The sequence below is a fragment of the Bombina bombina genome, chromosome 10, assembly GCF_027579735.1.
Source record: "Bombina bombina isolate aBomBom1 chromosome 10, aBomBom1.pri, whole genome shotgun sequence".
Lineage (NCBI taxonomy): Eukaryota > Metazoa > Chordata > Amphibia > Anura > Bombinatoridae > Bombina > Bombina bombina.
The window spans coordinates 201,947,448-201,968,875 of record NC_069508.1 but is presented as its reverse complement, the minus strand read 5'-3'; the positions used below and the strand labels follow the sequence as shown (position 1 = coordinate 201,968,875).

Genomic DNA, 21,428 nt, shown 5'->3' with positions numbered 1-21,428 from the left:
AAATAAAGAACCAGTTTAAAAGATTACATGCCCTTATGTCTCACTCCTGTGCAGACTCAAAATGGATCATTCAAACAAAAGTCACATTCTGTGGCTTTGTATTTAGAAATTAGCAGTCTGACTTTAATATATATACAATATTATATATAACATGGGGAGCAGTTATAGGTGCAGTTAGGGGAGGGGACATATGGAGCAGTTATAGGTGTATTTAGGGGAGGGGACATAGGGAGCAGTTAGGGGAGGGGACATGAGGAGCAGTTATAGGTGCAGTTAGGGGAAGGACATGGGGAGCAATTATAAGTGCAGTTAGGGAGGGGACATGAGGAGCAGTTAGTGGAGGAGACATAGTGAGCAGTTATAGGTGAAGTAAGGGAGGTCACAAGAAGCAATTATTGATCATTAACAGTTATAGCTAGCAGAATTTACACATTTAATATGTTTACATGTAACTGGAATGTAGAAAAAAATACATGTTTGCACAACTCCAAGCTATATTTGTGGCGATTAAAAGGTCTGTACAAGTTGGATTTAGAGGGAGAAAAACATTTGAATGCAATATATTTGTAACCTTTCATATGCCAGACAGAATTACCCTCTGTGCACCACAGCATCTCTGGAAGCAAGGAGTTAATCACTTAGGGGTTGGTCTTGTTTAAGTAAATGAATCTCTCCCCTGTATGTATCACCATTTCACTGAGTTACTCACATGCTGTGCTTTGTAATAGTAAAGGTTAATTAAGTGCCATAAAAGTCCCATATTTGTTCTAATAATTCATCCACCATTTCTATCTCACATGCAGCTCACACGCAATTTAACTCAGACAGCAACAAGTTAATAGGTGACTTTTGTTACCTCCTCAGAACTCCGTGATCTAAAATAAATTATGAGACCCCGGCCAGCAGCTGACAGGCATTCCTCCCAAACACTGACACCGTGGGATATGCTCTCTGCATCTTCTGGTGATCACAAGGAATGCATTTTTGTTATGCGCAGCATTCAGTTCCCTGATGCTGTTGTACAGTTTATTTTCCCATCTAAATAATAACTTTCAAGGAAGCACATACAGTATTTGCAAGTTGGCTTCTGTAGTGTACTATATAAATGGTAAATGCTGAATTATTTAAATGATAAATTTGTTCAGAATAAAGTAAAACTATACTTCATGAACAGTAAAACAGTAGCAGACAACGTTAACTGCGAGAATAATTGAAAACTTTATCTGGGGCTTTATTTTTACTTGCATATGAAGGGACAAATATATTGCTGGGGGTGAGGAATAAAAAAGCGAGACAGACACAATACACTTTAAAAAATAAAATACCTTTGTGTATTTAAGATAATAAACTGGCTTACACTGTGCAGATCAGGAGACTAAGGAGTTGTGCTGTTTACCATCACACCAGTTACACGCTGCACAGAGGTATCAATCAGAGGCACATCAACAACCGTTACCCGCGCCAAATGTGATGTCACTGCACAGCCAGCTGACGGGGAGGAGAAACTGACTTTTTTTTTTAATATAACAAACTTTATTAACAAAACACTGTCAGTTAACTCAAGTGATTTATAAGCCACAAAACGGTTGCCGGGACAGTCCGGGACATTTAAATGGCCGGGACTGGGTCCCAAATTCCGGGACTGTCCCGGCAAAAACGGGACAGTTGGCAACTATGGAATATGCAGAGAGCAGTTTTAAAGAATTTATTATTAAATGTCCAATTAAGATAAAAATATTTAGCAATGTCTTTGCAAAGGATAATTAAATACAGAGCTCACATAGCCATACCAGCATAGTTGCCAACTGTCCCGTTTTTGCCGGGACAGTCCCGGAATTTGGGACCCAGTCCCGGCCATTTAAATGTCCCGGACTGTCCCGGCAACCGTTTTGTGGCTTATAAATCACTTGAGTTAACTGACAGTGTTTTGTTAATAAAGTTTGTTATATTAAAAAAAAAAGTCAGTTTCTCCTCCCCGTCAGCTGGCTGTGCAGTGACATCACATTTGGCGCGGGTAACGGTTGTTGATGTGCCTCTGATTGATACCTCTGTGCAGCGTGTAACTGGTGTGATGGTAAACAGCACAACTCCTTAGTCTCCTGATCTGCACAGTGTAAGCCAGTTTATTATCTTAAATACACAAAGGTATTTTATTTTTTAAAGTGTATTGTGTCTGTCTCGCTTTTTTATTCCTCACCCCCAGCAATATATTTGTCCCTTCATATGCAAGTAAAAATAAAGCCCCAGATAAAGTTTTCAATTATTCTCGCAGTTAACGTTGTCTGCTACTGTTTTACTGTTCATGAAGTATAGTTTTACTTTATTCTGAACAAATTTATCATTTAAATAATTCAGCATTTACCATTTATATAGTACACTACAGAAGCCAACTTGCAAATACTGTATGTGCTTCCTTGAAAGTTATTATTTAGATGGGAAAATAAACTGTACAACAGCATCAGGGAACTGAATGCTGCGCATAACAAAAATGCATTCCTTGTGATCACCAGAAGATGCAGAGAGCATATCCCACGGTGTCAGTGTTTGGGAGGAATGCCTGTCAGCTGCTGGCCGGGGTCTCATAATTTATTTTAGATCACGGAGTTCTGAGGAGGTAACAAAAGTCACCTATTAACTTGTTGCTGTCTGAGTTAAATTGCGTGTGAGCTGCATGTGAGATAGAAATGGTGGATGAATTATTAGAACAAATATGGGACTTTTATGGCACTTAATTAACCTTTACTATTACAAAGCACAGCATGTGAGTAACTCAGTGAAATGGTGATACATACAGGGGAGAGATTCATTTACTTAAACAAGACCAACCCCTAAGTGATTAACTCCTTGCTTCCAGAGATGCTGTGGTGCACAGAGGGTAATTCTGTCTGGCATATGAAAGGTTACAAATATATTGCATTCAAATGTTTTTCTCCCTCTAAATCCAACTTGTACAGACCTTTTAATCGCCACAAATATAGCTTGGAGTTGTGCAAACATGTATTTTTTTCTACATTCCAGTTACATGTAAACATATTAAATGTGTAAATTCTGCTAGCTATAACTGTTAATGATCAATAATTGCTTCTTGTGACCTCCCTTACTTCACCTATAACTGCTCACTATGTCTCCTCCACTAACTGCTCCTCATGTCCCCTCCCTAACTGCACTTATAATTGCTCCCCATGTCCTTCCCCTAACTGCACCTATAACTGCTCCTCATGTCCCCTCCCCTAACTGCTCCCTATGTCCCCTCCCCTAAATACACCTATAACTGCTCCATATGTCCCCTCCCCTAACTGCACCTATAACTGCTCCCCATGTTATATATAATATTGTATATATATTAAAGTCAGACTGCTAATTTCTAAATACAAAGCCACAGAATGTGACTTTTGTTTGAATGATCCATTTTGAGTCTGCACAGGAGTGAGACATAAGGGCATGTAATCTTTTAAACTGGTTCTTTATTTAGCTTTTTTTCCCACCATAATAAATAGGCGGAGCTTAATTATGCTAATTATGTGGGTTTGGCAAAGTGGGCGGAGCTTTAGGGCAGGGGGTGTGGTTAAAATTTCAATGCAGGTAATTGATAGCTGCAAAGTGTCCCTGGAAATATTTTTGAAATGTTGGCAACTATGATACCAGTGGTTTGAGCTTGTGTTTGATTTGCTGCCTAAGTGTATTAAAAAAAATCTATGACATTGACTTTATAGAATTGTATTTATATTACTTTGGTCTTATGATTTTTAAGCCACGCCCACCACATTTCAAATTTTTTTTGCCGGGGTGGGGGTGTCCCTCTTTTGAATTTTGAAATGTTGTGAGGTATGTATATTATAACAAAAGGAAACAATATATTTGAAATGATTGGGGAAGGAAGATACACTTTCAGAATGTTATTTTGGTAACCTTGAAAATAAAAGTTGTGAAGCGGGTGAATAAAAGCAGCTCGGTATAAGAAATCTCTTCCTTACTAAGATGTTTTCTCCCATATTAATTTGACTCTCTGCATTGCCCATACTCTACAACTATTTGTCCCATTATAATAAGCAGTTGCCCTACTCTAAAATGGCAGCCACTAACTTCCGCATGTGTCGCTCTAGCCTCTGGTATTGGGAAGTGCGCATGCGTGTTCGGCCATGTTGGTAGGTTTCTGATGTGGTGACTTCGCTGTTTCACCGGCTTGTTGCAGTGTCTTGTTGTCCGGTGCGCACAGAATCCGTCGGTTTGGAAGGTGAGACCGCTGTGTGTAGCCAGGTTCTCCCCTCATGTGCCTCTCAGCCTTCGGGCAGCGAGTGAGCCATTAAAGGCATTACCATCACAATGTGCCATGACAATGCAGTCCTTCCCTCTCTGCCTGGCCAACCTCTGCTGTCACTATCTCTGCCAGAGCCCATTCCTTGCAACTCCGCGAATATCTACATATGCCCCGTCTAACAAACTCAGAGTGAACCAGCACAGTACTTTAGTGATCATTTTCTTGCACAACATACCCAGTAGGGCTTATTTAGTAGGTTCAGCAAATGAATGCATTGTCTTGTGGTGACCAGTAAGCTCACAGGTTCAGGTACTGATGACTATAACTGATTTATCATAGGCAATAATTACTAATCAGATCTGTATAAATAGCCATTAACTAAACATTGTAATGTACTTATTGTTCATGTTTTATAAGTAATCTGTTCAATGTGTGTTTTATCTATTGTTCCTGAGAGGTTGTGGGGCATGTTGCAGGGTCCATAACCTGGCCTCCGCAACGTGTTACACAGAGAATGCTTAATCAGTGTAGGAGGTCATATATATCTTTTCCCAATTGGCCACAGTAAAGGTGATATGATTAACATAATCTAAAGCATTTTCAAGAAGTATGCCCCTGGACTGCAAAAAAGTGTACATTGTGTTAACAATGCTTTTAACACACATTTTGTATGCAGGTCTTTTGTAATGTCGTGCCAATGTATACTGTGCATATGTAAAATATATACTGTATGTATGTATTGAAAAATATCCAGATTGTTCCTTTAAAAGTTATACATGTTCAAATACCCTCTTTTCTGTCCCTTTAAGTGTACAATATGTGTTTTTACAACAATTATATTCCCTGGGATTTTAAGCAATGTGAAGTAACTGAATGTTTCTAATTTTAGAGTGAAATCTGAACACGGAACAAAATGGTAAGCGTTAATTCATTCTGCTCGTTTCTTCTATGGATTTTGTATCAAGTTTAAATATATTGACTTTTGTCTGTATTGTCACAATATTAGCATTGTCCCAGAATTATGTCACCAGTGTGATTTACAGTGATAACAATATTCATGTTCCCAAGATTTATTTATACATACATACATACATACATACATACATACATACATACATACATACATACATATATATGCTTTCTTTAAGTTGTTAGGCAATGCACTGCCTCTTAATTTATTTTAACATAAGAAATATTCTAAATTGATAACACGAGTACACAAACACAAGATCTCTCCTGTTCATTAGCCCTAAAGGCTATCATTTTTTTTAAGTTCATATACAATTTTATTCATCTTTATTAATATTCATGCAATATATATTATGTTTTGACAGTCTCGAAGATATGATTCCAGGACTACTATATTTTCCCCTGAGGGTATGTTTTGGTGTTTATAATACAAATAAGATTTATCTTGCATTAAAAAAATAAAAAAATGTAACACTTTAAATCTGTATTTCATAACTGTAAATTGCTTTAGTAAAATAAAATACATGGTGACAAATATATTGCTAGTACAGTTTTACCAACAAGTTAAAATGTCGTAGAATCATGGATCGCCTGTTCAGATACATAAACCAAAATTTAGCAGTCAAGGTAATAATTATTCCAGGAATGTACTATTTCTGTGTAAAAAGGGTTATTCTAGTGTAATGATGTAATTTATTAGTAAACGTTATTAATAAACAAATGTGGCTGGTGGTTATGCACGTTGGATCACCAGCCACTTTCTGCTGAGGATTGGCAGGACATTGCTTTTGGAAGTACAACTATAACCCTTGCAAAGGGGTTACAGACATATTTAAAAACAATCTACTTTATTATATTCACTGGAATGCACATTTAAGTAACCCGATAACCGGTTTTTAACAAAACAAACAAAAAAATGTATTACAAAATGAAAGACTTCATTCTTTTACAAGAGTAGATTTTACTTTCACTTTCACTTGTAGAAGCTTTTTTTTATAGTAGATTGGCAGTTTGCCTTTGGGCATTTACAGGAAGATAAGTATTTATTTTAGCATTCAGTATACAAATAAAATTCTAAAGGGATAGTAATGTCAAAAATAAACTTTAATGGTTGAGATACAGCATGCGGTTTTATAAAAACCCTCCTATTTTCTAATTTAAGCAGATTTGCTTTATTTGCTGCTACAGAATGCTAAAGACACCCTACTGAGCTCCTATGTGTCTATCTAGGTTTTCTCTTCAACAGTATTTGCAACAATGTATATAGCAATGTTATATATTGTTGCAAACACTGCTGACCTAGACTGTTATAGGGGCATGAAGCCCACATTTTTATTTCATGTTTCAGGTAGAGCACACCGTTTTATAGTTTCCAATTTACATCTGTTATCAAATTTACTTTGTTCTCATGTTATTTTTTTGTTTGGTAGTGTGCATGTGTCTGGAGAACTATATGACATCAGTTCTGGAAGAATACTTTTGGGCACTAAATGGCAGTTGTGTTTGTCAGATAGTAATAGGACACCACAGTCCTAGAGAAGTGCGCTGGTGTGAGATGAATATAAGCACCAGAAAGTTCAGGCCGCACTCTTGGTATAGCGAGATGATGAGAAAAAAATCCTGTTGGAACAGAAGAGGCGCCACATAGGATAGTATTGTCTGCACAGAGCACAAACGAAACACAGAGAGATACCCCCCCTGAGGATGGCTACTCACAGAAGCAGCGGCACAACCGGAGTGCCTAGCTGGGCAGTACGGGACCAACAGGGTCGGCCGATAGACTCAAGGTGAAGCCCAGAACGTCAGGCATCGGGTCACGTGGTAAAGGAGACCAATCTCAGCAACGGATGCTCATGATGGAAAGCCAGTCACCAATGGTTAGCAGGATGGTGTACAAAGGGAGGCGTCGCAATAGAGCCATATAGGTCAATAACTATAGACCAAAAGATTGTGTGTAACAATAAAAGTAGCAGAGCAAGTAGATTAAAGAAGTGTAAACTTTATTTAGTACACTAATAACACAGCAACGCGTTTCTCAGCAAGACAAATGCCGTTTCATCAGGCTGTAAAACAAATGACAACTACTTGCTCTGTAAATCTAAAAATGCTGGCCAATCATGGACCAGTGTCAGTACACACCCCTCTACGTCATAGTAAGCTGTTACACGCGCTCACCTCTCGAGGAGATAGACTAAAATAATCAGGTGTGGTGAGGCACTGATCATGAGGAGAGAAGCATTAAACACAATACTCATACATACAATCCTCATAATTCACATTATAAAAACATCCTAATACAATCAGGAAATGTAAAGTATAAATGAGATCTATACAATCACATAAAAAATAATATAAATAGAAAATCCTATGGCTATGCAAAATCAAATATATCTTTAATGGCTTGTAAGGTAATATAGGAAAATGCTGGCCAACCATGGGACAGAGTCAGTACACACCCCTCTGCGTCATAGTAAGTTGTGAGGAGCGCTCACCTTTCGAGGAGATAGAATAAAATATTCAGGTGTGGTAAGACACTGACCAAGAGAAAAGCATTATATACAATACTCATACATATAAACTTCATAATTTACATAATAAAATATTATAAAAACATCCTAATACAAACATAAGATGTATAATATAAATAAAATCTATACAATAACATAATATACTCTGCTCTGCTACTTTTATCGTTATGCACAATCTTTTGGTCTATAGTTATTGACCTATATGGCTCTATTGCGACGCCTCCCTTTGTACACCATCCTGCGGACCATTGGTGACTGGCTTTCTATCGTGAGCATCCGTTGCTGAGATTGGTCTCCTTTACCACGTGACCTGAAGTCTGACGTTCTGGGCTTCACGTAGAGTCTGTCGGGCGACTGTTGGTTCCGTACTGCCCAGCTAGGCACTCCGGTTGTACCGCTGCTTCTGTGAGTAGCCATCCTCAGGGGGGGTATCTCTCTGTGTTTCGTTTGTCCTCTGTGCAGACAATACTATCCTAGGTGGCGCCTCTTTCTTCTGTTCCAACAGGATTTTTTCTCAGTTGTTTGTACAGTGTATAACATTCTTAAAAAAGTTATCTTGCAAAACTGCTGCCATATAGAGCTCGATGTATCATTCTGTGGCAAAGAGGGGCGTACATATTCGCCCCTGTCCACCCGGCTTCTCTTCTGGCATTTTACCTTGCACACAAGCACTCCAGTACGCTTGTGTGCAACCCCACCCCCTGCCCACGTGCAGCCAATTACACATGGGCAGGAGCTGTCAATCTCCCTGGTCGGTCAAGACTGGAGAGATTGAAATTCTCCACCTAAGAAGTGGAGAACAGGGCAGGGAAGCAGCGGTCTGCTGACTGCTGCTTGATAAATCCTGATTGCAGGTTCACTTGTGCAAACCTGCAGTCAAAGGGGGTAGAAGGGCTTGATAAATTGAGTCCATAGTGCTCCAGACTCGTGCACTAAGCCTTCCTCAGTATGCTTTTCTACAAAGGATACCAAGGGAACAATATTAATTTGAAAGTAGTGGTTTCTTGTCCCTTTTTAATTTGTAAGCTCCTAAATCTATGAATCAAGCCTATTTGAAAATACAAGTAAATTGAACTTTTTTTTTTTTAATTGTATGTTCTATCTAAACTATGAAAGTTTCATTTTGACTTAACTTTCCCTTTAATATATTTATGGCTGAACTTTTGATGCCTGATAGTGTAGTTTTTCAGTGCACACATAAAGAACTGTATTAATCTGATTGTTTTGTTAGGCCGTCTGTATCAAGTAGAATATGCCATGGAGGCTATTGGACACGCCGGCACCTGCTTGGGAATTTTGGCAAACGATGGAGTATTACTGGCAGCTGAGAGACGGAATATACATAAGCTGCTTGATGAGGTCTTTTTCTCAGAGAAAATATATAAACTAAACGAGTAAGTCAATGTGAGAAACGCATTATTGTATCATAAACACAATCATTTAGCAAATGGATATTAACGCTTCCCCTCTAATTTTGTCTTTTTATTATTCTTTTATGGTTTTTCTGCTGTCTGGTCAAAGAAATTTGCTCTGATTTCCAAATAATTTAATATATCTATCGCTCTAATATGGGCACATGATTTAGAAGTGATGCGTTGCTGTATATTTAGCGTTTGTTATAAGGAAGCGGACCTGTAAAAAAAAAAAAAAAAAGTCACTATCTCAAATATACAGAGCTTAAAGGACCACTGTAAGTTCAATATATTGCATTTTTTTTTAAAAAAACCTTTATAAACATATTTGTCATAGGATATCTTTATGAATTTCTTACCTGATCGCTGCAATCCTATTTCTAAAAAAATGTGTGTTTCCCGAACCCACTCCGTAGGTAGCTGACACTCCTAGCCAATCCGGTGTGCAAACCACAGTTTGAAGATGGCTGACGAATTTCGAATAGCGCATGCGCAACGTCACTCCCTTCCAAACCTGCTCCGACACAGAGCGTTATTCCCTATGATGTGCTGGAAATTGCGTTGTCATTAAGACACAATGCGCAAGCGCTATTTGGCCCGTTTTTGTGCGCATGCGATTGTGTACAAATTAGTATTATAATAACATGCAAAAGCGGCGAAAACGATTGGTTGATTGTTATATACACGCAGGGGCTAAAATAGTGGGCTGGATTAGATGATGTTATAGACGAAAAATTAAACGGATTTACACGTTAATGAGGCTTCGTTTTGAAAGAGTTTGAGGTTGGTTATTTTAATTTCATAAATGTAATTTAAAATGTGTTTTAATCAAACAAAAAACGGTAAAAGTTTGTAATCCTTTAAAGTCACTTCATCAGTAAAAAAAAAAGAAAATGTTATTACTTAAAGGGATACTTAACCCAAATTTTTTTCTTTCATAATTTTAAGCAACTTTCTAATTTACTCTTATTAATTTTTTCTTTGTTTTCTTGCTATCTTTATTTAAAAAGCAGGAATGTAAAGCTTAGTAGCCAGCCCATGTTAGGTTCAGCACCCTGGATAGTGCTTGCTTATTGGTGGCGACATTTAGCCACCAATCAGCAAGCGTAACCCAGGTGCTGAACCAAAAATTGGCTGGCTCCCTAAGCTGTACATTACTGCTTTTTAAATAAAGATAACAAGAGAACGAAGAAAATTTGATAATAGAAGTAAATTAGAAAGTTGCTTAAAATTGCTGCTCTATCTGAATCATGAAATATTTTTTTTTAAATGTAGTGTCCCTTTAAGTGTGAGCTATAGAAAAGCTGTGTAAACAATAGCCAGCAGAAGAAATTACACTCCCAGTGGGAGTTAGTAGAGATAAGTTAATACAATGGCTCTCTCTGCAAGTACTGGGCTTTCGTGTACAGAGGTAATATAAAGAAGTGTGTGGGTACAGAAAGGGATATCCTAAAGAGACCTGGTTTCCCTGCAAGCTCAATCCATTTTAATAGGTTGTAGTTTCAAAGAACAAAACTAGCTATTTCATATAAAAATATACCCAAAGAATACATTTGTCATGCATTGTATACTCTGCAGCTAGTATAACAAGCCATTGGAAGCATTAAAGGAAAACCATTTTACAGTGAACTGTACATTTAAAGGGACAATGCTCCTTTTTTCTTTTTCTTATTATATTGCAAGCAGCTGCAATGGCCTCGGCTTTCTCTCCCATCACACACTGGGTGGTTGATTTCTGGTGCTTCCTTTTTTTATAGCTGTTCTATAGAAATACTGCAGTATTCATATTTTATTTGCCAAGAATAAAGGTAAATGTGCTATTTGTAAGCAATGCAATTCACTCCAGCAGGTAAAATGGCTAATTGAAATCACTTAAAGGAATAGCAGAGTAAAAATTACACCTCCCATTCAGATACAGCAGCAACTTTCTAATTTACTCCTATTATCAATTTGTCTTCATTCTCTTGGAATCTGTATTTAAAAAAGCAGGAATATAAGCATAGGTGATGGCCTATTTTTGGTTCAGCACCTGGGTAGCGCTTGATGTAGCCACCAATCAGCAAGCGCTACCCAGATGCTGAACCAAAAATGGGCTGGCTCCTAAGCTTATACATTGCTGCTTTTTCAAATAGACACAAAGAGAACAAAGAAAATTTGATAATAGCAGTAAATTAGCTGCTTAAAATTGCTGCTCCATCTAAATCATGAAAGTTTAATTTTGTCTAGACTATCCCTTTAAAAGGGAGAAAATGTTACAGTACACTGTCCCTTTTAAATTTTACAAAAGCCTAAATTCTTACCAGTGCTTTGGATTTTCCTTACTGGTGTGGAATTTGTGGAACTGAACAACAGACTTCCAGCCTTTACCCCCTGACTCCCCAGGCAGATGCTGTGACTCTCTCGAGCAGACGCATCCTGTTTTTAATGATCACAAATCACCCTAACCTGCAGAAAATAGATTGGTTTTGTTTCCAGCAAATAGCTACTACTTGTAGAGACTTAGATAACCTCTAAATACAAAATGTGAGCACACATTAAACTTATTGTACACTGCATTTACTGCTCTATTCAATATAAAACCCAGCCGGTAAAAATGAAGGAATATCCATGGTATGAAATCATTTGTTTTTTATGTTAATATTGAGACCTTTTACTATGGTTTATTTTTTCATTCTGGATCTGTTATAATTTCAATAGATTGAAAAGTTTGATATTCATACTCCTATCAATGTGGAAATTGAACACACTTGATAGAGTACAGCACTATATGTAAAGCACACGGAAACGGGGCGACTGCAGGCACCCCACAAACATAAAAAATAGTAATGCCCACAGCACCTTCCCTTTAAAGAAAAATTTATTTGGGCATCTTTCACCAAGGCACACAAAGAAAACGAGCAACGTGCACGCACAAAGAACACGAGCAACGTGCACGCACAAAGAAAACAAGCAACGTGCACGCACAAAGAAAACGAGCAACGTGCACGCACAAAGAAAACGAGCAACGTGCACGCACAAAGAAAACGAGCAACGTGCACGCACAAAGAAAACGAGCAACGTGCACGCACAAAGAAAACGAGCAACGTGCACGCACAAAGAAAACGAGCAACGTGCACGCACAAAGAAAACGAGCAACGTGCACGCACAAAGAAAACGAGCAACGTGCACGCACAAAGAAAACGAGCAACGTGCACGCACAAAGAAAACGAGCAACGTGCACGCACAAAGAAAACGAGCAACGTGCACGCACAAAGAAAACGAGCAACGTGCACGCACAAAGAAAACGAGCAACGTGCACGCACAAAGAAAACGAGCAACGTGCACGCACAAAGAAAACGAGCAACGTGCACGCACAAAGAAAACGAGCAACGTGCACGCACAAAGAAAACGAGCAACGTGCACGCACAAAGAAAACGAGCAACGTGCACGCACAAAGAAAACGAGCAACGTGCACGCACAAAGAAAACGAGCAACGTGCACGCACAAAGAAAACGAGCAACGTGCACGCACAAAGAAAACGAGCAACGTGCACGCACAAAGAACACGAGCAACATTTCTTGTTTTCTTCTGTGTGCTTTGCTAAAAGATGCCTTAAACAAGTTTTCTTCAAAGGAAAGGTGCTGTGGAATTGGAACAGATATCCATAATATCTTATTGGCTTCTGTGCTCTAACACAGAACTTTTACATCTCGTCTGTTGAGTCTCCTTACTAAAGGATGTGCCTTTTTTTTCTTGTGGTTACTTATAATGGGGCAAATTATGCTTTTATCTACGGTCTGTTAAGGGGGCAAACACTTCTGAATACTGTTTTTTGTTTTTCAGTGACATGGCTTGCAGCGTGGCAGGAATCACTTCAGATGCCAACGTTTTAACAAATGAGCTGCGGTTAATTGCTCAAAGGTAAATAAAGGATTGCTGCTTATTTTAAAATAGAAAAATAATGCGATTGCGTAATTTCAATGATGGGATCGGGTCGGGGAGTGCCTATGACTCTCTAACCTGCAATCCCGCTTAGAAAGCGGCTATGGCTTCAGGACAGTCAAATGGCTAGAATGTTCTATGCCATCTTAACAGCGCTAAAGCCCAGCGTAGTTAGAATGGTATAAAACGGCTGTAAGGGGTTAAGGGTTAGTTATGGTGTTCAGTAGAAATACAGCACTCAAGTTAAAGTGATGGTAAACTCAGCACTGTTACTTAATGAAATATTATAGTACAACTAATTTCGCATACATTTATATTGTATAAAATAAAAAGTATTCAATGCTAAAATGTTTTACTTGCTTACACCTGCCATCAATGAACATGATACTGATTAAATACAGCTGTAGGATTTGCTTTGATGTTTGGGGTTGCATCCTACTGGGAGAGCCTTGGCCCACAAAGAGTTGCCAGAGAAACTGTGAGAGCTAATTGTTGTAAAGAAGCAATTATGCTAAAAGATTCATTCAGTTACCCCAAACCATGTGGGTAAATGTGCTATGCTATGACGAGACAGGAGTTGAACTTTTTATGCTTAATTGTAAAAGATATGTTTGGTGCAAAGCCAATAAAGCTCATCATCCAAGGGACGCCCTACTGACTTTGGTTGTAGTAGCATCATGCTTTGGGACTGCTTCTCTTGAGCTGCGTCAGGAGCTCTTGTCAAGATAGATGGGATCATGAATAGCTCCAAATATCAAGACATTTTGGCACAAAACCTGCAGGCCTCTGTCTGAAAGCTGAAGAGGAATTTCACATTCTCTAACATGACAATAACCCAAAGCTCACATCGGAGTTGACCAAGAAACGGCTTCAGAAAAGGAAAATCAAAGTCATAGCCAGTCAGAGCCCAGACCTCCAATCCCATTGAAAACCTCTGGAGTGACCTAAAGAGAGAGATGTACATAGGAGATCCCCTTGCAGTTTAAAGAAACTAACTTTTTTTGCAAAGAAGAGTGGGATAAAATTCCAAAGTCTAGATGAGCAAAGTTTACACTCTGCTGCTGTAAAAAATGCAAACGGTGCTTCCACAAAGAATTAGTTGGGCGTGTGCGGACTTAAAGGGACATTAAACCCCAACATTTTATTACATGATTCAGATGGAGAGTACCATTTTAAACAACTTTCTAATTTACATCTATTATCTAATTTGCTTCATTCTATTGCTATTCTTTCCAAAAAAGGATATCTAGATAGGCTCAGTAGCTGTTGATTGGTAGCTGCACATAGATGCCTCATGTGATTGGCTCACCCACGTGCATTGCTATTTCTTTAACAAAGGATATCTAAAGAACGAAGCAGATTAGAAAGTAGAAGTAAATTGGAATGTTGTTTAAAACTGTATTCTCTACCTGAATCATGAAATAATTTTTTGGGGTTTAATGTCCCTTTAAGCAATCGTTTTTTTTTTGTTTTTTTTCTTCTTGGTTTTATTTATCTATTTAAAATGTTCCTAATAATTAACAATTTTTTTTTCCCTCTGGATTTTTGATGGTTGGAAGATCACATTACAGATGGAAAATGTCTTTACATTTAAAAACCTGCAATTTCATAAGTGTGTAGACTTTTTATATCCACGGCATATCTGAGCGCGACATTACATAAAACTAATTTTTAAGGTCATTGCATTGTTAAAGCTTTTGTATTATTATGATGTAGCTCTGTTATAAGACGTAAATATTCCCATAGTCTGTTAGTTGTATTGGGAAGAAATCGGAACACGCAGATATTTTTTTTTTGCGTTTTCACAACAGCAATTTATTTGAAATTTCTTAAAGGGACAGTAAACCATAAAAATGTTATATAATTCTGCACATAGTGCAGAATTATATAACATTATATTAGCGCAATCTTTATAAAACATCATTTCCCCTTTGAATTTTAAAAAATAACGGCTGTTTTACAGACCCGCTCTCTCTGATCTTCTGAGCGGGTCTGTTTTTTTCAAACAGCGCATCGGGCCAGCTGTATAGTCACAGCCCGGCCCGACCGCACCATTATACACAGTGCTCTGTCAGACAGCAGGAGCGAGCTGCACTTAGTGTTATGGCGCGGTCGGGCCGGGCTGTGACTATACAGCTGGCCCGATGCGCTGTTTGAAAAAAACAGACCCGCTCAGAAGATCACAGAGAGCGGGTCTGTAAAACAGCCGTTATTTTTTAAAATTCAATGGGGAAATTATGTTTTATAAAGATTGCGCTAATATAATGTTATATAATTCTGCACTATGTGCAGAATTATATAACATTATTTTTATGGTTTACTGTCCCTTTAACTGACAAGGAACAGAAAAAGCTTTTTAATTTGTTTTGTGCTCATACAAATGAAATTTATTTTAATCTTTTTACTTATAATAACAAGGACAATATTTCTATATGACGTGTATACCCATCAATATGTATATAGTTATCATTTAAAGTTTTGTTTTATACATAGGGGTTTAATTTTTTATGTAATTATTTGCTCTGTTGTATTAAGGCTTTAGAGTTATTGTGAGAGATGCTACTAATCACATTTATACAAAATCATGTTGTGCGTCTCTAGCTATTTTTGTTTGAGCCTTTAGGCTTCACATGGCTATATAATTATTATAAAGTTTACTATTTGTATTCCAGGTATCTCCTACAGTATCAGGAGCCGATTCCTTGTGAACAGCTGGTCACCGCTCTGTGCGATATTAAACAAGCTTATACACAGTTTGGAGGTACCTCAGTTTCTTTATACTCCTTGTTTTCTTTTGGTAGAATTGTTGTTGGCTGAGTAAAATAGTTTTGAGCTGTTTAAAATACAGACCATGTTGTGCTGGGTCTTGTTTTGCCGTGAATGTGCATAGGGAGTTTTGTGGTGGTGTGGGGTGTTGGGAGTAAATGTGTTTGTGCAGATGCTTATAGCCATATTTTGTGTAGAGCTGAGTTTCACGGAAAAAGCGTCCACAGAGAACCTTGAAAATGTCTGTTCCGGCCTCTATAGGTTATAGGGCAGATTTGCATATTGCAGGGGCTACAATGAGTGCAGTGGGCTCTAACTGAAACTGTAGTTTGTAGCCACATAAGCTGTTGGCACCTCTCCTATACACACTTCTTTTGGTACGTTTTAAGCAGTACTTACTTTATTTTTGTCACAGGTAAACGTCCCTTTGGTGTCTCTCTGCTGTACATTGGTTGGGACAAACACTATGGATTCCAACTGTACCAAAGTGACCCCAGTGGAAATTATGGAGGCTGGAAAGCAACATGTATTGGCAATAACAGTGCAGTAAGTACTGTAGTATTCATGTTGTTAAAAACATAGGTAGAAGGGAATAACACATTTTTTTAAATAAAATTAAGTTGCCAAATCTGCAAAATGAAAAGAAAATGACAAGACTAGTAAAACTAGATTATATTTCATTTTAGAAACAGACTGTTGTCCCAACAAGTCTGTCTGCTTTTCCTATACAGTGTGAGCTTAAAGGGACACGGAAGCCATTTTTTTTTCTATCATGATTTAGATAGAGCAGCAACTTTCTAACTTACTCCTATTATCAAATTCTTTTCATTCTCTTAGTATCTTTATTTGAAATGCAAGAATGTAAGTTTAGATGCCGGCCCATTTTTGGTGAACACACTGTTGTTCTTGCTGATTGGTGGATAAATTCACCCACCAATAAACAAGTGCTTTCCATGGTTCTGAACCAAAAAATAGCTTAGATGCCTTCTTTTCCAAATAAAGAAAGCAAAAGAATGAAGACAATTGATAATAGGAGTAAATTAAAAAGTTGTTTAAAATTTCATGCTCTATCTGAAACATGAAAGAAAAAATTTGGGTTCAGTGTCCCTTTAATTTTATTATTTTCTTTGCTCCCTGCCAGATATCTGTATCCCACTTAGAGAAATGAAACCCAACATTTTTCTTTCAGGATTTAGACAAAATAAATTTTTAAAAAAAGTTTCCTATTTACTTCTATTATCAAATTTGCTTTGTTCTCATGTTGTTCTTTGTTGAAGAGATACCTAGACAGGATCTAGTGCTGCGATCTAGTGCTGCAGACATCCCTGAACTTTTCTTTCTGCTTTTCAATAAAGAAAATTTGGTAATAGAAGTAAATTGGAAAGTTGTTTAAAATCTTATGTTGTATCTGAGTCATGAAATAAAAAATGTGGGGTTTATGTCCCTTTTAAAATAACAATGGAGATTTTGTTAACACAATGGCAAATCCAGTCTTCTTCAGACTCAAGTCTGCAATGGACCCTTCAAAAATGAGTTTTGGGTGGAGTTTGACCAATGAAAAACAGTTGCAAAAAGCAAGGTGTTCCGGTGTTATTGACATCACAAGATGTGTACTGTCCCTTTAATTGAGAAGCATTGTCTTTATTTTGTAGGCTGCGGTGTCGATGCTGAAACAAGATTACAAGGAGGGAGAAATGACCCTGAAGGCTGCTCTTGCATTAGCTGTTAAAGTTCTGAACAAGACTATGGATGTTAGTAAACTGTCTGCTGAAAAGGGTAAGGTGGTTGTGTTTATTAGAACATCACAAGCTGGGAAATTCTTTATAACACAACATATTCAGTCATAATAATAATAGAATCATTAAATACTATACACTTTTTCACTTGGGCCTAGATTACAAGTGAAGTACAAGTGATATAGCAGGGTGCGTGATTATGCCCCATGCACTCATGCACAAGGTGGTATTACAAGTGGATTGTAAAAAAGGTTAACCAGACAAACTTAACATGGCCGACAGTTTTAGTACTTCCCTATACTTCTAATGGTTAGCGTAAGGTGGGCTACTGGCGCTCATATTACAAGTGGTGAGTTAACTGTTACACTTGTGTGCAAATCCAAATAGTGCAGGAAAACATGTGTGTGTGTGTGTGTGTGTGTATATATATATATATATATATTCTTTATGTTGTGTTTATATGTATGAGTCGTGTTTTCACTCACTATCCAACAGCCAGTTGTTAGCGCGACCCTAGACTATTGCTTGAGTGCTAAAATATCACTTGTAATATGAGCGCTAGAATAAAAGTGATTATTATTTTTTTAACTCAAGTGATGTAAGTGCACAATAGCGCTAATATTTTTGTGCATGATTTTCAGTCCATCTTTTAATATCTTATGAAGTTTATAAGTAATACTTCAGTCCTATGCCCATTTAGCAGAAGCTAACAACCAATAATAATCATATGTTCCAGATAAAGTACTAATAAGTTCACATAATTGTCTTGTTTTTGGAATATTTTTAAAGACAAATATGAATTTCTAAAGTAAAACAGTCTGAATGAAACATGGTTTAAAAACCATGAAAAAGATGAGGTTTACAAATAGTATGAGCAATTAACAAATTAAAAATGTTATCTTTAACGTTTAAACCCTTTTTGCAATCTTGATATCACTTATATTTATGTTGTGTTATATTGATTATCCTATGTTCTAAAACCTGTGATGTAATGAGATGCAGGTGATATCACAATGTTTATACTGTCATATGTTATGTCATGAGTGATGTCATTGATTATAATCAAGTTTGCAATTTCCTGGCATGAACATTTGACTAAGAGCTTAAATCCTGGCATTGCAGCAAGTATTGTGTTGTTTTTTTTCCCTGTGAATTTCCTGTTGTGCCGATCTCTAATCCATTAAAAAAAAAACTAGTTTTCACACTGAATTTAATTTAAAAATCCTATCTTAAAGGGATATGAAACACAAAAGATTTATTTTCATTCAGACAGAGCAAGCATTTTAAACAACTGTCTAATTTACTTCTATTATCTAAGTTGCTTCTTTTCATATAAACAACTTGTCACAGCGCCCTCTGGTGGCAGCGCTGTGAAAGTGTAAACATTAATTCCCTAACATGATGACAATTATACACTAAAACACACTCAATAACACACAGCACTTCACGTGATTCTTCTAAGGAATAGCCCTTTAATTATCTCAGCTGATAACACTGTCATTGTGACCACGTACATAATCTTTTTTTTTTTTTCCCCCCAGTGGAAATTGCTACATTAACCAGAGAAAATGGAAAAACTAAGATACGAGTCCTGAAACAAAAAGAGGTAGAAGAACTAATTAAACTGCATGAAGAGGAAGAAGCTAAAATAGAGAAAGCGAAGAAGGAAAAAGAATTGAAAGAAAAGGACAAATGAACCTGATGAAACAATATAACTTGTCAGCGCTTGTGGATTTCTGTTTATTTCCAAATCTTTTCTGCTGTGAATTACATTGTCTCAAACCTGTAATCATTTGATTCTTTACTTCCTATCACCCATCTCACTTTTTGTATAAAATAAAACTGAAATTAGTTTTTCTTAAACCTCTGTGTTGGAGGCGGTCAGATTTAAACGGTTTGATGTCACCGCTTTAGTGGGACAGTGACGAGGGAAAGTTTCTAGGGATATACTAATGTTATACAGCGTTTTGTACAGTGTAACGACCTTGAGTGATCTCAAAATCTACAGCCTTCCCAGTACACCAATTATAGCTAAAACTTAACATATGGGGGTACATATATAATACACACAGATACATTTAAGTATTGTGTGTGTTAAATGGGAGCTATTTGCAATAAAGCTGCGCTAAATGTTGATTAAAGAGTCAAAATTGAAATATAAGTTTTGAAAAGAAGCTTTTATTTCAATATTTTTATTTTCTAGTAAAAGTTATTACTGACTCAGTGGCATACACAAACTAAGTTGTAGCTGAAATGATGCACATTACTGCTGAGTAGACGTGGTGTTTAAATGCTTGTGCACGGGGCACTTGCAGTGTACGTGCGTATTCCACTGAGACGGTAATAACTTTTACTAGAAGCATGTTTGCTAGTAGAATGGGAAAATACTTCTATTGAAAAGTGACATTGTATTCAGTCTCCGAAGCTGATCTGTGTGCTGAAGGTGAAAGGACCCTGCTGCCTGAATATTTTATACACTCTGGTTGTCCTGTCTTGCTGTAGACCCTGTCATAATCATCTGCAGAATTAAGTTGCTCACAAATCTAGTTAAAGGGAATCTAAATACTCTGCATTATAACATTCTGACCTACATTTGAAGTCAGTAAGCTAATAATAATTACATTTATAGCCATAATACCTGATTCATTTTACAAAGAAAAAAGTGCAAAACTAATGTACTCATTTCTTATCGACCACGGTCTCTCTCAAATCTTTAGTACAACAGAAAAATCTCACAATGGTGGAACAGCCTTATGCTTCCAAAAGCCGTACAACAGGACATTATACACCCTGCTGGTTTATGTTCTTTAGTCTCAAGCCTGAAATAACGTTGGGAGCTGGCAGTAGAAGGCTTTGTTTCCTATTAAGACTTGCGTTACCGCTGTCAGTTTAATTTTACACTTACAACACAATCTTGTTTGCTTTGCACTATTGTAATAGGGCTTTGCATGTGTTCTTTATTACCGTGTTGCCTTCCTAACTAAAGAGGCTGGGGATAGAACCAGGAGTGTGCACTATTTATTGGCTAAGTAGCACGATGATCTTCAACACAAGGAAAATTAAAAACAACACCCCTTGACAAAGGGGTGGTTGTCTTGTCCTTTATAAGCTACAACACTTTCAGAGGTACATCAGACAAACAATTACTGGAGGTTTTATTTCACATACTATGTAATGTTTGCTCTTCCCTTAACCCCAGAGAATGTATCCAATACAATGCACAATATAAAAGTATTGCAAGTGCCATTTATGCTGTAAATAAATATAAAAAAAATATACTGGGTCTTCTCCCCACACAAAAGATAATTTTGGGCTCTATAATAAACTCAATACCAATTATCATGCTATATTGTTATAGAAAGTTGTTGGAGTGAGTATGGTTAGAATTCCTGTTACATTTTAGGTGATTAACTTGTAAGCATAGGAACAAGTGAGTTATTAAAGTCAAAATATTATTATATACAAACAGAAGGGACATTGTAGCATAAAGATTCATTAGTGTGTAACTTTTGCCTTACTGACCATAGCTAACTACAGGGTCGATGCCTAACTTTCCAATTTTCTATTTGAGAATAACCGGATCAGAATTTTTTTTAGCAAATTGATCACAACCTTTCTGAGTCAAACACTGCTTCCCTGAAGATCTGAAAACCCTAGCAAACTTTTCTTTGTAAAGCTCACTTCCCATAGATTTATTTTTCTTTTTTACTTAAAACGACAGTCTAGTCAAAATTAAACTTTCATGATTCACATAGAGCATGTCATTTTAAACAACTTTCCAATTTACTTTTATAATCAAATTTTCTTTGTTCTCTTGGTATTCTTTGTTGAAAGCTAA

General features: G+C 37.1%; 1 protein-coding gene across 1 annotated transcript; it reads left to right on the top strand.

Moving 5' to 3' along the window:
• The first annotated feature begins 4,102 nt into the window (after positions 1 to 4,102).
• PSMA4 (proteasome 20S subunit alpha 4) lies at positions 4,103 to 19,453 on the top strand. The gene is made up of 9 exons (XM_053693632.1): positions 4,103 to 4,234; positions 5,148 to 5,174; positions 5,593 to 5,635; positions 8,987 to 9,149; positions 12,990 to 13,067; positions 15,761 to 15,849; positions 16,270 to 16,400; positions 17,507 to 17,630; positions 19,132 to 19,453. The coding sequence occupies exons 2-9, from the start codon at positions 5,172 to 5,174 to the stop codon at positions 19,284 to 19,286; spliced, it is 786 nt and encodes a 261-aa protein (XP_053549607.1). The 5' UTR covers positions 4,103 to 4,234; positions 5,148 to 5,171; the 3' UTR covers positions 19,287 to 19,453.
• Positions 19,454 to 21,428: the final 1,975 nt, after the last annotated feature.